Consider the following 18,217-nt stretch of genomic DNA (forward strand, 5'->3'; position numbering starts at 1 on the left):
ATCACACAAATACTTGAATGTTCTAAATGGAACTCGGTATGTCAGGATGATGGTTGGACTTGATGGTCTTGAAGGTCTTTTCCAACCTAGATGATTTGATTCTAAATAAGCAGCCATGGAGGAAAACATTTTAGTCTCCCAGCAAAAATATCAGCTGAGATGGATCTCCTGTCAGTCATGGCCAGCAACAGCTGTTATTCTTCACATTAAAAAAAAACAAACAAACTGCTACAGAAAGGAGGAAAAAGATTTCACTAATGCACAAACTTTGCATTTGGGGCCCTGAACAAGACTCCTTATATATAGCAAACTTCCAAATACAATATTCAACAGCTCTGTACTGTTTGAGTAACTTCATTTGGAAGAATTGGGCTAATTTCAGCCATTCAGAGACTTGTTTTCCTTTATATGTGGCCACCTGCGCAACTTAACTTTTTTGTATGGGCCGTGTCCTCACCTGGATCTTAGTGAATGACTCGTTTCTCTTTGAAGCACTTATTTTGCATCTTATCTTTTGAAAACACACATTTCATGGAAGCTGTGTAATACTTCTGTTTGTTTTCAGAAAGCAGCCCAAGCTAAAAATAACAAATTGCTGAAGATTAAAAAAAAAAAGAAGATCATAGGAATGTCAGCTAAGGAAAAACAGGAATTATGGATTGTCAGACTGAACTGTGGAAAATATCAAACAGGAGCCATTTTAAACGTACTCTTCTGCCATTAGGCTGGTAAGAGGCTGGCTGAAAGAATCTCTGCCCAACCACTTTGTCGATATGTCATTCCAGTGCTCAGATGCATTTTCTTTTGCAGTTTGAATGAAATACATCAGAAACGCATGTAGGTTCATTCACCTACTGCTGATGAGCATTTCTTTCAGCCCTTGGATTGCATCTTTACCGCCTTTTTCAGCTTTTAAGTTCTTCAGAACTAGAGTCACATTTTTAACATTCAAGTGTTCTTCGGATCTGTAGGAAAGATGTGGAATTTAAGACCTTTATATTGGCAAGATGAAAGTATAGGTCATTTTACTGGTTTTTATTGTTTGAGAGGCCCTGAAGAAATCCCAAAATTTTATCCACTCAAAGAATTTAAGTATCAAAGATAATCAGTAGCATGACCTCTTGCAACCTGTTTCCTTATCAGGATTAGCCTGATTGTTAGTCATGGTTTATGGGCAGGTGATTAAGAAGAAATCTATTCAATTCTCTGTGACTGCTTAAGTTTCTGGATGGAGAAGAAAGAACAAGAGTGTGGAACTACTGTTACTTTTGCTGCACAGCATGGTTTTTATAGCATCACTTTTGGACTGATCCCAGGATGGCTCACTGCACAAACAAACAATTTAACTTTGTGGACTCAGAAAGCAAAACCAACACAAAGTTCCTGGGATCCAGTGTCAACTGCGTGTCATCCCTTCAGGCACATTTTCATCAGATCAGCTTTATTTCTCTGGCTGATTCATCAAATCCTTTGTGTAGGATTCACATCATTACATAAACATTGGATTCCTTCTTAGCTATTGGAAAACACCAGTCCCAACATGCTTTATGGTAGCAGTTTTCATGGAAACAAGTTCTGCAGTGCACAGTTGGATTTGGATTTGAAGTAGATTAGTTTCTCCCATCACTAGTCTTCACAAACATGCCAAAATCAGTATAATCTTCTTCTGTTGTCTTTCATTTCCCATCGCAGTAGGAAGAATATCTGGAAATACTTTAGGTCTCTGTAGAATGGAAGCTGCTGCCACAGCTGCTGAGTTTGCTCAGCTCTGGAGGTTTTACTAACTTAGAAAGTTTGCTAGGAAGAAACAGGATTTGATTTCTGTGGTTTTGCATGTGTATTGGTAAGAGAAAAAGTGGTGATACCAGCACATTCATGTTTAGTAACTCCTATGGCGAAGCCTTCTATAAAACTTCTAGTTGCAGCACTCATATAATTTTCAGTCATTGAAAGACAGTATCTAAAAATACAGAAATACCTAAATACTGAAACACATGCAACTTTAACGTCCAATACTGGCCAATAATCAGGAGCCTGACTCTTTGCAAGCCACTGCCTTATCTGCAGCATTATCAACAGCTACAAGGACTGGTAACATTTTTTTGGAAACACATTGCTCTGGAGCTGACCTTTTAAACAGCTTACAGTGTACATTCACAGCTATTCCTGATGGGTTCAGAATTATGTAAGAGAGACAGAAGTACAGTAAATCGTGAGAAGCTAGCTGTTTCCTCTTATAGCAAGGCAATCCAGCTTAATTTGTAAAGTCTTCTTCAGTAGGGAATATCTCTGATAATGAAAATGCTAGAGCTACCAGTATTCAGTGCACAAATCAACACATATGCAAATTACTGCCAACTTGGTCATCCATACAGTATGTGATGTTACAGTCAGCATCCTTGATTTAAGAAAGGCTCGAGAGTGCTCCACACTCACTTTCTGATAGCAGTGGGACATTTGGTTGTGCCCTGCAAAGCCTTACTTCACCATCACAATCTCAAACCAGAGGGCTAACTCCTAAAACAGAACATGCACCTCTCTCATAAGTTTGGCAGTGTAAGAAGTCTCTCTTGGCTTGACCAGGGTTTGCTCTCTTTGCTTCATTAACGAAAGAAATAAAATGAAAAAACTTCTAGCATTAATTTCTTTTGGACAGAAGAAGGTGAATATGAATCACAGAATGGCTTGGGCTGGAAGGGTCCTCAAAGAACCATTCCCTCTAAGAACCATTTCCTCAAAGAACCATTCCAATCACCATCTATCCTTGCAAAAAAAGAAAAAGAAAAAAAAAAAAAAAAGAGACTTCCCTCACATTTATAAACTCCCTTTAAATACTGGAAGGCTGCCATGAGGTCCTTGCAGCCTTCTCTTTTCCAGGCTGAGCAAGCCCAGGTCCTTCGTTCTGCCTTCATAGCAGAGGTGCTGCAGCCCTCTGATCATGTTTGTGGCCCTCCTCTGGACCCTCTCCAACATCTTTCCCGAGCTGGGAGCCCCAGACCTGGACGCTGTACTCCAGATGGGGCCTCACAAATGCAGAGTAGAGGGGAACACTTACTTTCCTGTCCCTGCTGGCCACCCTTCTTCTCATGGAATTCAGAATACCATAGGCTTTCCAGGCTGCAAGCACACACTGCTGCCTCACGTTCAGTTTTTCATCAACCAGAACCCCTGAGTCCTTCTCAGCAGGGCTACTCTCAAGCAAGTTCTTTAAGACTTGGCTAAACATAGATGAAGTGAAAATTACTCCACTTTGAGCTTCAAGAACACGCAAGTGAGATGCAGAATTCAACTCTGATGCACCTACTGCCCTCCCTTAAGGTGTAATTGCCACGAGTTCAGAAATAAGCTTGCATATTTACTTAGAAACATGTGAACAACACTACAGGTGATCACATACTGAACTATTTTTCAAACCTCAACTTGCACACCACTGACATCTTCTAGGAGTTACCTACCAACCTTAGATATGAATCTAGGCTGACTCTCTCTGTTTTTGGTAGTCTATTGAAATTGTCCACCAGTGCCTAGGGAACTGCTGATTACAGTTTGAAAAATGCTGCTATGGATCACTACTCCCCAGTACTACGGCTTGTAGGGAAAGGTTCTAGTAGAGGGAAACTACAGCTATGACACTTCACTACTGCAGTGAGCACCATTCTCTGGCCTTCTTACTGCTGCATATTACGGTGCAGATGGCCATCTCAGATCCTCAGGATGGAAATGTACTGGAAATTTCATCCCGCTCCTCCTCTCAGCAGGGTTCATCAACTCTGTGCTGAATGGTGATAGCTGTATTTATTTCCAGTCTCAGCTGAAAGGATTACATATGCATTGTACTGCAATTGCACAGTGCTTCAGACAGAACAGGAGGGTGACAGTCACAGGAAAACTATCTTAGACATACAGCTCAGATCATCTGGATTTAGTTTACTTGTCTTCTGAGAACATCTGTTTCTCTATTAACTGCACTTGGAATGCAAGCTCCCCAAAATCCAGGTGGTCTGAAACATGCATAATTGCAGATCTAGAACAGCCACTGTGAGTATCACCCACTGTCAGTGAAGCCAATGATTTTATGTGGTTTTCTTCTTTAAACAGAAAGCATGCAGGAAAACCTGAAAAGAAGCACAGAAATGCTCTCATATGACACGCTCCAGAACTAAATAGTATCATTACACTAATGAATATTATTCACCAGTACAGGCTTTTAAACTGCGGAGAACGAACTGATATGGCATACCAACACTCAAAGACACAAAACTACACCACCCTACATCTGTCAGTGCTGTGATGCAGAAAAACAGCGCAGCCAAACACACAGAAGATAACAGCAAATACTCATTTCTCATGCACGAGAACAATAACAGATCCCTTTTGCTACATTTAATGAAATCTGTTTGTTGTGTCTGTAGTGTCACAAACATGCACTGCTTGTATTCCTGCCACTGTCTGGAGCTGACAAGTTGCAGCAGATTTTTAGTAATCAGATAAATGACATGCAGGTTCATGTTTAAGGCCAAACATTCAGGATATGCAGCTGTAACTGCAGGGAACAAATGCCCTATTAGCAGAGCTTCAGAAAGGTTCATCCTAAAGCTAAAGAGAAATGAAAGACATTTTGAAAATTAAAGACATATCTGAAATTAAACAGGAAATAGATTGCGACGAAATAGTTCTCCACTTTCACCTGGAAATACACGTTTTTATTCCACAGTGTTTAATCAGCTTTATGACCACTTCCATGGAAATGAAACACATCAATCAGGTAAGCAGTTCACACTGTCAAAGTCAGTACTTACCAGGAGATCCATTACTGACTGCTAAACCTGGCAATTTTGCTACAGCCATACTTTTTTTTTTAGGTCTCATAACACATTCTGAACAATACAGCTTTCCCTTCCTCTTCTTCAGAAACAACTGCTGTTCTCATGCTGGATTTTAGCAAGCTCACATGCTCAAAGATGGTTTCCTTAAAAAAAATTACCACGTCACACATCAACATAGAACTTACAAAACAGCCATAAAATTGTTGTTATCCTTACAGACTATCATCCCTCTAAATCAACATCCTCTCTGAAAATTGTCACTGATGCCAAACATAGCTCTTGGTTAAGCTAGCCCAAATCTGTTGACTTCAAACAGAATGCACCCACCTTTTGGGATTTTTTTTTTTTGTATAAAAGCTTCCTCAGAAGGTTAATGAAATTAAGCTTTCAATCTATTCTAGATTTTCAACATGGAACATTTATCCTTTATCGCTGGGCAGAAATGAATTTTCCAAAGTATTAATGAATTTCTGTCTCATCCACGCTTTGAAGTTTTGATACCATTCTATAAGTTTTTTTCTTCTTTGAATTTTTTCTTGTAAGCTCATTTTTTTTTCTTTCTCTAAAACAGCAGGAAGCTCTTTCCAGTTTTTAATAAAGATAAACGGAGCCCCCATGGTTTTTAATAACTGTAATGGAGCACTGTGGTACATTGATGAATTTCTGCAATCACCAAGTGTCATTACATCTTCTATAACAGGCACAGATCCATATGAACAAGCTTCATAAATTCTGTAACATTCTGTATTTATTCCCACTGGGCACAACGTCAGATCACTCTGCAGCAAGGCATCTTGATAGTTTTTGAAACTTGCATTTGTTTCCTGAGGCTGCCACCTAGGAACGTAAAGAGGTTGAAGATTAACAACTTCCCCACATGCATTACAATGAGAAGCAGAGATATGCTTTAATATCAATTGCTTAGAGAATTGAAAATGTGGATGTAAAAAAAAAGCTTTTAATCTTAACTATACTTAAGCTTTATTGATAATACCACTGTTAAAACCAGATTACAACACTTTTTAGATACAGTCCTTTTAGTAGCATACAGAAGTATGAGGGGCTAATTCAAACTCCCTGTTCAATGTTTTGCACGACTCAGATGATGCATGTGTCTACTTATTCCACATCTGAGTTCAGAAAGAGACTTCCCAATGAATTTTTTTTCACCTGAAATCCTACAAATTAGTGAAGGCTTACTCTTTACATCCCTCTGCTCTAGAATGTACAGCAATCCAGTGACCCTGTTAGTATGCCTGCAGTGTCTCAGAATGTCTGTGGGATAAGAGTTATGCCACAGACAGTGCTCACCTCCTGAGGCTCTTCATCAGGATAGCAGAGGTCTTGCTAAGCACTGCTCTGCCTACTATCAATCATTTCACTATTGTTCAGATTAAACCCACCCCTGTATGGAAGACAATAAAATACTGCTGCCTTTTTCTTCTGGAAAGATTAAGACACACAAGATTGAAGACAAGTATTTCTTCTTCCATTATAATCAAATGTACATAAGAAAAAAAAAAAAATATGATGCCTCTACATGCAGGATACATACATTTCTAACTGAAATATTATTAAACCTTACACAAAGAATTCTAGCAATGTTCTCTTTAATCATGACTTTTACCTTTATTTGTTCTATTTTTTAACATTCAAGAAAGGACTGGTATTAATAAAGCAGGCAAAAATTCAGGGTATTTTCAAGAAGCGAATCAGTGTCTTACTGTTCTCTGGCTGCAATCCAGCAAAGCTTATCAAGCCCATCCTGCTTCAGAATTTCCATCAGGGTTTCTCTAGAAGAATTCTTGTAAACTGTTCCTAAAAAATTACAGAGATACGACCTTGGATCGTGTAGCATTGACCAGCTGGGCTCTACAACTGGAAAATTTCTGTAGCTGTAAAGAGAATGTACACATTACACAATGATATGCTTTATGCTGAAAGAAAATACATTTTGCACCATGTTCAATGTAGCATATTCTAAGATTTAAACCATTTTTCTTTTTCAAACCAATCAACATCTGTAGCTATAAGCAAACCAGTACAAGTTTTCTCCTAAAAGTTGGTCTTTATTCCCTTTGTCCTGACCACTTCCTTCTGGAATGTCTCCACAGACTTCTGTCCTGTTTTGACACCACAGAAAGTATGCATGCACGCTACAATTATCCCTTAGAAACACACATTTCCAAAAGCAGCTGTTCTCTATTTTACTTCGCAATGATTTAATTCTCATTAATACATCGGTTGTCCAAAAATAATGCCTCCTCGTACTCCAATGGAAACTATAACAACGAGCAAAATAGATAGTTTGATAGAACAAATTCTCAGCCAGGAAACAGTATTTTTCAATATAGGCATCATCATTAGCTGTACATTTTCACCAGCGATGAACAAAAGCCTGCCTGCCACCACATAAATATCTGCATGGCCATCCATAAAGTGACTTGTCTTTCACACCAGTGTTGCCACTGCTGAAATGCAGCACCCACTGCCTCAGCATGCTCACATCCACTGGTCGGTCTCCAGAAACATTCAAGAAGCATCAGTGAATGTCAGTGGGTGCTGTTGTTTCCACATGGAGAAATTCAAGGCCATACCTTTGCTCTATATGCACTGCCACGTCAGAGTGCCCCTCTGCTGCCATCTGTCATACAGCAACAACATGGAACAGGATATTGGTGGGAAGGTTCAGCCTCTACTGCTGTACCAACATCCACCTCTGACAGCATGGGCCAACAATAAAACAGGAGACATAACTTTCAGAGCAGCCCTCATAATTTGGAATATCTGCGCTCACCTTCCCAGATTTGGATGAAGCAGCCCTTTCCAAGTTCTTCTCCAACCTGATGAACATTAATTCATCTACTCTCACAAAACCAATTTTTTCCCCATGCCAAATATTTTTACAGCATTCTATTTATCTTTCTTTTCCTTCTTCCCTTGCAAAATCTGGACTGTTTACATGCCTTTAACAACAAGTTTTCTAACTGGCTGCAAAGCTCCATCCTGACACCTGATCTCTCTTTCTACATTCAGCTTCACAGCACACGTTACTACTCTGTTGTTTCTTTCTGTTCTGTCACCTTAATCTTGACATCTCAAAACTCAACTTCTTTTTGCTCATGAACTCCCAATATCATCAATTCTCTGACGCTATCAAGAATCCAATACTTCAGTGGCACCATGAATAAAGCTACATATAATCTGCACACTGACTCCATACAGGATGCTAAATTCAAGTGCAACACAAGCTATGAAAATAACCCTGAATTCTTCTGTTCTTGTATTATCATGATACATAGCTAAAACACTATGAACTTTGTTAATAAGGATTAAGGTAGAAAGCAAATACATTTAACTGAACCAAACACATACCTATTTCACATAAACAGCCTGAGCACTATGCAGAACAAAAAGGTCTTGTGAGTAAGCAGTTAAGCCAGCTTGTTCTAAAGTGGTGCTGGAATATACTAAATTCCAAAGGAGAGGCGTATAATTCATTTTTAAGAGCCAAAATAGGGGTTAAAAAAAAAAAAAGTATCAGCAATAGTACCCCATTCCTGTCCTGAACAGACCGTAGTTGGAACCTCATTACATTAATACCTTTTAAACCCTCGTGTACATATTACATCAGCAGTTATGATAAATTTCAAGAGAAAACCTACTGAAGAAAAATAAACAGAAAACTACACTAAGCACAAACTGATTTTTTTTAGAAGCTAAACCCTGTACTTTTTTTCTGTTATTATTTTAATTGCTAGATGTAATTTTGAAGACTCCAATGCATCACGTAGAAAATCATTAACAGGACCGTGTTCTACTGTACTCATTTCGGATATCAGCAGCAATATTCCAATTCTATTTCCAGCCCTCATATAGAACAATTAGGTTTCAAATGTAAGTCTGTGTCTACAGCACTTACGTGGCTACTCCTAAAGGCCACTGGAAAATATCTTCTTCATTTACCAATGCGTAGTCGTACGTCACAAAGAGCAGATTTACAAATCCTCCGTGCCTTTTCAGGTATGGCTGAATCCATTCGTTGTTGCACTGCTCATTCCCAAGCAGCACAACTGCTACACGCTGTATCTTGCGAGTCTGAAGCAACGTTTGTGCATAATGCAACCACTGAGTGGCGTAAGCGATCTTTGCTTTTTCTCTTCCATTCAGAACTAGCACCACATTCTCAGCTGCAACTGAGAAGTAGCCAGGAACTACAGATGGACCAGTGATGAAGCTGTGAAAACCAAAATACAGAGAGTAAACACCCTTAAGGCAAATTATTGACCTTGATCTTCTAAGCATCCTCACTGCAAGCCAGAGGCATTTTTCTTCAGTAAAGTAAATGCATACACCTATGTGAGTGCAACCACTTGTGCTGTTAATATCTATAGTTATAACAAGGAATATAACCACTTTCAGCTGTATTTTGGAGAAAAATAAAAAAAGATTTAGACTTAAATGGAAATACAGTATTTTGCCAATAAACCAGAAGTGCCATTGTGTTTGAATACAGATTATAGATTATATCAATACCTCATCAGATCGATATGTGGAGTTTGCATTTTGGACTCAATAAACAACTCACTTCCAATGAAGTCTCTGTTTTTCCTTACTAGTCTGAAAACTTCTACAAAAAGACAGTATTTTAGATTTGGTTTTCCAGACCCAGTTGCAAAGGTAACAGCTGCTCTGTAGCAGCAGTATAATTAGGTTAAATATTTTAACAGAGGAAAAGATGCCAAATAGGTCCATGATTGGTGAAGGCTTTTAAATATATAAAGAACAAATATATGAAAAAACCCATAATAAAGGGAAGTACAGAACTAGTGGGATCACTTAATGGCAACGGTTTGAAAAACGTAATCAGAGGTAACAAAGCCACAGCAGAGAACATTTCCATATCTACCTCATTCTCTGAAGAGGAAATGGAAATCAAAACACATCAAGCATGATATCAAGTGAAGAAATTGGAGCTGGATGGCTTTCACTTGCGAGTTCTGAAGGAACTCAAACATGAAAACTGCAGAACTGCTGGCAAAGGTCTGTGCAGCTGTCATTATGAAGAGGTACTGTGCTTAATGAAAAGCTCATCTGCCAGCATCAGTCCCTTCTACAAAAACAACTTGAGGGGACTCTCAGAGCTACAGAACAGGCAGCACGACTTCCCTCTCTGGAAGAACCTACAATGAAGAGTAACATCACCGGCTCTGGTAAGGTCACACAGGTGGATAAACTCTGCTGCAAACATGGCTCCTACAAATAAGTGCTGTCTCACCAATGCGACCTGCACCTATGAGAGTGTTAGTAAGAATACAGATAAAAGGGATCCCATAGTAACAGTGTATCCAGCTTTTCAAAAAGCTTCACCAAAGGCTATTAAGGAAACTACATTGCCATAAGTGATCCCTTGCAAAATCATCTGTCAGGAAAAGAAATCTTTGCTTGCTAATTTTGTTGAATGTGCTTTCATTCAGCTATCTGCAATGAATCAAGAAAGATGTCTGCAGTTTGCACAGAGGGCAGAAGAACGGACAGAAGAAAACTGTAGAACAACAGGGATTATCAGGGACTGAGACTGTGGGAAAGCATCTCTGAATGTTAAAACAGACAGTGAAACTCTCCGTGGAACAGAAATTTAGGAATGCTTCTATGATTGCAAGTTTGACGTTCCCTTCTCTACAACATCCTTCTGAAAGACAAGAAGATGTGAACTGCTTCTGGCCAAGACAGCTGATGCACTCTGTTCTCCTACTTTAGAAGTGCCAACACATAACTTGGCAGCTCCTTCTCCTACTGTTTTTAAGAAAATGTTCCTGAATTTCAGGTAGAATTCAATACTTCTAGCATCCTTTAAGCAAACTCTTGACTAGAAACTCAAAGCCATTAAAATCTGCACCAAAAATGAATATTCTCCATCATAAAGATACACATTGAGTGTAGTTATGCAAGTGTGTTCAAGTAATAATTTGGCATTTCTTTCTTCAGATTTGATACTCCTCAAAAATGTGCAGGTGAACATCTAGCTCCCTCACCCAGTAATTAAATGGAAATAATTTACCTCAGCCAAGCAATAAACAAGTCAATAATTCCAGAAAATATTTTCACCAGTGACCAGCCAAGATCATACACTACTTCTTCCTCACAAAAAGCTACAAAATAACATTTTCAATTTGACCAAGAAGTATAACCTCACTTACCTCATTTCAGAATCCCAATCATTAACATGAGTTATATTTTTTCTATAATTTTCACCAAAAGTTCTTACCAGTTTGCTAAATTTTAACCTCTACTATACTGGTACCTGAATTAAACTTCACATTTTCATAGGATCTGATGCTCAAGTGGAAGACTCTACTACTCCCAACTCCTCTAAACATAATAAGACATTAAAATGCTAATATAGAAGTCTTTCTTTGAAAGATGCACACAAGCAGAGGAACCACGTGAGGTTATTATTCATCTGAAACAGGTAGACCAGACAGAAAATTTGCTTAATCATCCAATCAATGGACTCAGTTACATGCAGCGAATTATTCCATATAGACAAGAAAAGCACTGTCTTATAAAATAGCCTCACGTCCATACAAAGAAGACTGGCTGTGAGGCACTGGCACAGCTGCTCAGAGGAGCTGTGGTGCCCCATCCCTGAAGGTGTTCGAGGCCAGGCTGGGAGGGACCCTGGGCAGCCTCAGCTGGTGGTGGCAGTCCTGCTCATTGCAGGGCACTGGAAGTCATGATCTTTAAGGTCCTTTCCAACCCAAGTCAGTCTAGGATTCTATGATTCTTTTACTGCACGTTAACTGAAAGCCTTCAAAAATTGTATTAAAAAGTGAATGATGCAAAACTTTAAGGTGCTAAATGATATAAAATATGCTTGACTACAGTCTTAAAATGTGCACGGTCACAGATCAAAATTCATTTTCAAAACAAGCAGTGCTTCAAGTGTCAAATTCCTTTATAAATAAATTTTTGCTTTGCTTATCAAGTGGTTAACCAAAATGCCGAGTCTGGCAGGTTGTTTTTGTTATAAATAGAAAGAAATTATGGTTTTGGTACAATCCTGTTAATGAATGAGCAGATGAAGTCCATTTTCCCTAAATACAACAGAAATAAAATGGCACAAGACATTTTCTTGCCTCATATCTCTTTCAATCAACTCCCAAACTCAAGCCTCAGTTTTAACACATTTCCCAGGGCTGGTTCCCTCGACTGGTGAGGTCTCTTTGCTGCCATCTTTCTCAGCACTGGGAGTCTTTTCATACTTTACAAAACAGTTGATGGAATTGCTCCATAGCTTTTGAATTTTTTTATGGTGATGTGTTTAGGCTGTTCTTATGTTTATGTTTTATTAAGTGTTTTTAGCTGTTTTTATTAAGTATGTTTTTCCAAATGTGACTGTTTCTTGTGATCAAAAGAGTATCAAAAGAGATATTGTGTGCATATTCCTCAGTTATCATACACCACAAAATTAAAGCCCTTCCAACTTGTATTAAAATAATTCCAACTTTGATGGACAAAATTATGTACCTCTGAATCTTACCATGCTCTTTAACAAACTCTGCACTGGAAAGCAAAAATCAGTGAGCAGGAGGCTTGTTAATTTAGGCAGCTAGTACCTGAAATGTGTTTTTCCTGCTTTTTGGCTTCCTTCCCTCCACTGCGCAGTTACATCAGCTGGCTCAAGATGCCCTCCAAAAATATGCTGCCATAGGTAAAGGCCTACATAAAAGATGAAGATATGATGCAAATTCGAATGCATATTTCTACATTACCAGCAAGAAAAAAAGAAGGAAAAAAATAATGTAGTTTTAGAAAATAAAAAAGAGTAAGTACCTACTCAGAAAAGAAATACGAAATTTTCTATGGACACTGCACCCCCAAATTCTCTAAGACTTGCAATTAATTAATATAACTTTTTTACACATCAGACATTTGAAAAGATTCTTCTGCTTACTAAATGAAAATATACCACATTAGCACTTCTGTTAACATCTCTTTCTGGCACCCCTAACACTTAAAAAACACGTATTAATCAGTACTCCAAGCACAAGCATATTTCTCTTAAGCTTCTGTGAAATACCCAAATTTTATGACAGAATGTATCACCATGTAATACACTGTGTGTCCTGTGCTAAGTAAAAGTTTTAACTAAAGCTGGAAACTCTACATTTCTAAAGAAACTTTAAAAATAACAGAGGGCTACAAAATGATCCAAGGGATGGCACACGTCCTATAGGGACAGGCTGAGAGAGCTGGGGCTGTTCAGCCTGAATAAGAGAAGCCTTTGAGGTGACCTGATAGCAGCTTTTCAGTATCTAAAGGGGAGCTATAGGAAAGAAGGGGACATACTCTTCAGTAGCGTCTGTGGTAACAGGACAATGGGAAATGGTTTCAAACTTAAAGAGGGGAGATTTAGGTTGGATATAAGGAAAAAGTATTTTACAGTGAGGGTGGTGAGGCATTGGAATGGGCTGTCCAGGGAGATGGTAGATGCCTCTTCCCTAGAGACATTCAAGGTCAGGCTGGATAGGGTTCTGAGCAACCTGATCTAGCTGTGGGTGTTCACTGCAGGGAAGTTGGTCTAGATTGCCTTCAAAGGTCCCTTCCAATTCTGAGGATTCTATAAGAAAAATGAAATGCCTTCAACAGTAGCCGAAGTCCAATTACAGAGAGGCAACTCAATGTTGCCTCTGAACGTTCTTCACCAGAACAATTTCCCAATTCATCAATGGTAGCAGCAGTACACAAAATGGTCTGTTTCTCACTGCACAATACTTTGGTTCATTAAGGGTAAACATGACAAAAATCCAGTTTTAATCAAATAAGACACCTATCTTCTGTTGCACTATAAGTTTTGTGGGATTCACAGTGTGATTCTGTTTCTTGGTCATTTGTGCAGCTCTTCTTTGACAGATGTGAAAAGCAACCCTGAATAGAACTGATACAAGTAACTAGTTTTATATTGGTATTAATATAACACTGAATAACTACCACTTCCTTAACGCTTCTCATTTACAGATATACACACATTTCAATATTTCAATCATATGTACAATATTTGTACATATATAACATTCATTTATTGAACAGCAGAGGAAAGTGTTCTACCAGAGAAGTTGTGATGAATAATTTTTCATTATATCTGCTCACCAATCGCTGCTTTTCCCCAGATCTGTACTCTGAGCCTGGTTTGTTCTAGCTGAGACCTTGCATTTTGTACCAGCTTAAGAATATTTTCGTATCTCTGCTGAGCCGCAACCTGTTCACTTCTCTCATCAGCTTCCCACGGGTTCCACTCTTCATTTCCCAAAGGAACGTGATCGATACCTGGGATACCCAAACACACAACTTACTCAAAACCCCCTCCTTAGACGTTTACGAAGCGTACCCGTTTCGCGGTCGGTACCCCAAGCCCGCATCTCGTCACGCCCCGCCCCGGCCACAACGGCGGCGGGAAGATGGCGGCCGCCAGCGCGGGCGGGCGGGCAGCGGTGGGGTGTGGGCACGGGGGGCTCCTCGGCCCCGCTCTCCCCTCAGGGACCACCCTCGCGCCCCTGCTCGTCATCCCGCAACGGGGACGCTGCGGGGCGGGCACTGCCGCTCGCCCGCGACGAGGCCTCTCCGGCGCGGGCCGCCTTTCCCCGGCGCGGTCTGCCGCCGCTCTCACCTCGCGGGCCGCGGCGGTCCCTGTGCGGCGGGCGGGAGGCGGCCGGGCGGCGGGGTCGGAGAAAGACGGTGTAGGCCGCGTACAGGGAGAAGAGGCCGTAAGCGACGAGCAGGGCGGAACAGAACCGCTTGCGAGCGCCCCGCATGCCGCCCGGCGGGAAGAGCGCCGTGAGGCGGCGGCGGGAGGGGCTGCAGCCGCGGCCCGGCGCTGCGCTCGTCCCCGCGTACCGGGGTTAATGGCGGCGCTGGGCGCGACAAAGGGCAGCCGTGAGGGTTTTATCTCATAGAAAGCTGTAGGCTGACTCAGTTGAATCGTTTTACATTGGAAGTTGAGCCATCAGTCTTTACTAAAGCTAGATGTTACAATTCCTGGGAAGCAACCGGCAGCCTGTTTTCTAATGCCATGACCCTAACAACAGTTGAAGTCCAGTGACCTTCATCCACCCTGAGCACAGAGAGGGTTTGCAACAGTACGGATCGTAACATGACACACAACCTCGCAACCTGTTCTGGCTCTTTTTGATTGATTCCTTTTAGAAATATATATATAACAATAATTAAAATAAAATAAAATAAAAATACCCTTTCGAGCACTAAAATTTGCTCTTACACAGACTGAAAATTTTTAGAAGAGGTCTCTGCTTGCTCCAAATCAAATGGTACCTGGTTGCCTTAGCAGGCTTTGGGAGATGCCAAATCTCAGATCTAACTTAGTGATCTACATATGTTCTCAGAACTGGAAACGTATCCTGGTGGCCAACAGTGATAGCGGTGATACCTTTATTCTGGGTAACCTTTCTGGTGGTCTACATTAGCTTGACTTATCATTTTTTTCCAGCCCAGTTCCTAATCCTGAATGTAGCTGTGGTTTTTATCCCAGCCAATTCAAACCTTCCTAATACACTTATCAGTGCTAACAGAACTCTGTTGCAGAAGTGAAGTTCCTTTTGGGAGTCATGGCCACTTCATCTTGGCTACAGTGATTTATAGTTTAATGGGAGAAGTGTGCCAGATAAAAGCTTTCAGAATGATGACTGGGTTTTATTCTTGGTTTTTTGGCTTATTGCTGTGTGAATGCACAGTGAAGTGCTATAGTCTCAAACTTTGAAAAGAACGGAGATGTGATATCTATAGAGATTGATATCATACCATTTTCAGCTCTAACTGTAGCAAGTTTTTTAGACTGTATCGGTAACTATGTTCACATACTGAGCTGCAAAAAAAATATAGGAAATCGACTTGCAAAGAGTTTACTATTTAATTTAAAACAATGCAGTAATATAAACTGTAAAAAGTAATTAGAACATTCTCTCTTCTTCCCACACAGATTCAGCTAACTTCCTATGCAGGGGAGAGGCTTTAAAAAAAAGTCAAGAAGGACTAAATCTAAGAAACAAGTGTGACTTAAAAACATATGTAATATTAAGAATACATGAAGAGAGGGATATAATTAACAGAATGTCTAATAAGTAAGGATCTTAGAGTAGGAGCTTTGTCTAGGGACTATATGGTAAGACTAACAGGAAGGTAAAACTGGAAAAAGTCATCTTAACCATGGGGATTCCTCAAAATCATGAGAAACCATGCAGTAAATACCAAAGTCAGGGAATGCCTGTACTTCCTACGCAGTGTCTGTGGCAGCCTACAAAGGCCTACTAACTTTCTACTACTCTGTAACAAACTAGATGTGTTGTTGAAGACCTAAAGCCCACCAAATGTCGAGAAAAGAGGAGTAGAGCACCACTAACATCCTAGACCTTTGCACAAAGCAAATATTTGAATCTACTAGGTGATGCTAAGAAGTAGGCTCACCTCTTCTACACAGCAGGACGTAAGGCATGAGACATGGAAGAATCCTAACCTAACAACAACAAAAAAAATTGCGTTTTTAGAAGAAATGTAAAGTGCATTCAATAAATGCTCTTTCTATTCAAGAATTCATTTCAACAAGTCAAAGTTAGCCTGGAGTTTTAAAATTATTATTATGAATGTGGCTGGAAGTCAAAACATTCTGGTAAGCAGCTGTAGAAGCAAGCTTTTTGTTTCTGTGAAAAATATATTTTTTTCTATGTGGAAAAAAATAAAAGATTCTTTCTGCTATTTGCTTTTTAATGCTCATGACTCCTACAATAAATTATTCTCTAGTCTCCTTTATACCCTCCACCCTTGATATCAATGAGAAGTTGTAGAAAACTGTGTTGGTCAATATGTAATGTAGACAGAACTGAGCAAGGTTCTGAGAATGACAGAAAGGGTCCAACTGACTTCATCAGAACAGAGAATCAGAATGGCTTGGGTTGGAAGGGACCCCAAGGATCAACAAGTCCTTCCCCCTGCCACCAGCAGGACCACCAACCTCCAGATCTGGTACTAGACCAGGCTGCCCAGGGCCCCATCCCAACTGCTCTTGAACACCTCCAGGGACAGAGCATCCACAACCTCTCTGTGCAGCCTGTGCCAGCACCTCATCACTCTCTCTGTGAAGATATCCAAACTAAACCTTCCCTCTTTGAGCTTGAAACCTTTCTCCCTTGTTCTATCACTATCTACCCGAGTAATATGAAATGAGTAATATGGAACAAATACATTTGTTGTCACTAACTTTCTACAAAGCTTTTCTGGGTATAATTACTGCTCTATTAGTCTTGTTTTCATCAATTAAGAAGCCTGTAGGTGTCTTAGTGCCATCTGCAGAATGTAGGAGGCAGCTGCTATTGCAAGTTCTTTTCTGCAAAAAATCAAATCTGCTAAGCTGCTTTGTACAGGTCTGAAAGGAAGGGAAAAGTCTGCAGGAGGCAATTAAAGAAACATAGATGGAAAGAGGCCTTCATTCTAGCTGGAGATCACAGCACCTGTTCCGAGGCTTTTCACAGATTCTCCTCTGGACAGAACTCTTGTGGAGAGAGAATTGAGAGGCCCTGTTGCTCATTAATGGAAACAGTGCTGTCTGTGCTTCATGTGAGAGCACCCTAATATCATCCTTCAGGCAGAAGCAGATTGGGGTCTTTTTTACCTGGCTGAACTTTTCCTTTGATGGGGTGATTCCATCTGGCAGAGAGGTGGTGGTAAGTAACTGTCGATAATGGTGAGGAATTAATGGCAGTGACTTTTTTTTTTTTAATTACAGCTAGGTCAATAGGAGGGAGTCCATCTGTGGCCTTGAAGCCTCTTAGTTAAAATGAGAGCAGCTCCCTCTTGAGAAACTGATGTGCTGCAGGTACGTCAAAAGAGGTTGGGTTTTTTTTTCTTCATTCTAATAAAAAGCCGAATCTGTCAATCTACATTTCTCTCAGGTACAAAACATAAATAACTGGAGATGTTTTTAGGTATTATCTGGTTTGTCCTCCTGCATTTCATGCACTATTTGGAACATCTCCAGGCTGTTGTCTGTATGGAATATCAAAGTACAAATCCGTCTGAAGCATTGCCTATCAGTAACACAAAGAAAGAGCTGATGGCTGTTGCTTCCAAGTCTTACATATTTTCAACGGCCACATCAGGACCAGGGTAGACCTTTCCAACAATACCGATGGGTCTGGCAATGGAAGCCTGCTTTCAAGTGCGGTCTGCCTTGTTCTGCAACTCTTGCACTGCCATAGTTTTGATATACGTAACAAAAACAAGCAGTAAAGTCAATTTCCTGCTCCTTTAAAATTTATTTCATGTTTGCAATGAGATTTATTCCCAATTTGCTGTCACAACAATCCAAATAAAGTCTTCCA

General features: G+C 40.1%; 1 protein-coding gene across 1 annotated transcript; it reads right to left on the bottom strand.

The window, feature by feature from the left end:
* Positions 1 to 1,424: 1,424 nt before the first annotated feature.
* Positions 1,425 to 14,685, bottom strand: RXYLT1 (ribitol xylosyltransferase 1). The gene is made up of 6 exons (XM_052669125.1): positions 14,497 to 14,685; positions 13,980 to 14,156; positions 12,446 to 12,548; positions 8,749 to 9,063; positions 6,551 to 6,721; positions 1,425 to 5,663 (listed from the first exon to the last, which is right to left on the bottom strand). The coding sequence occupies exons 1-6, from the start codon at positions 14,639 to 14,641 to the stop codon at positions 5,246 to 5,248; spliced, it is 1,329 nt and encodes a 442-aa protein (XP_052525085.1). The 5' UTR covers positions 14,642 to 14,685; the 3' UTR covers positions 1,425 to 5,245.
* Between the last annotated feature and the right edge of the window lie 3,532 nt (positions 14,686 to 18,217).

This window comes from Tympanuchus pallidicinctus, unplaced genomic scaffold, assembly GCF_026119805.1.
Source record: "Tympanuchus pallidicinctus isolate F22 unplaced genomic scaffold, pur_lepc_1.0 scaffold8, whole genome shotgun sequence".
NCBI lineage: Eukaryota > Metazoa > Chordata > Aves > Galliformes > Phasianidae > Tympanuchus > Tympanuchus pallidicinctus.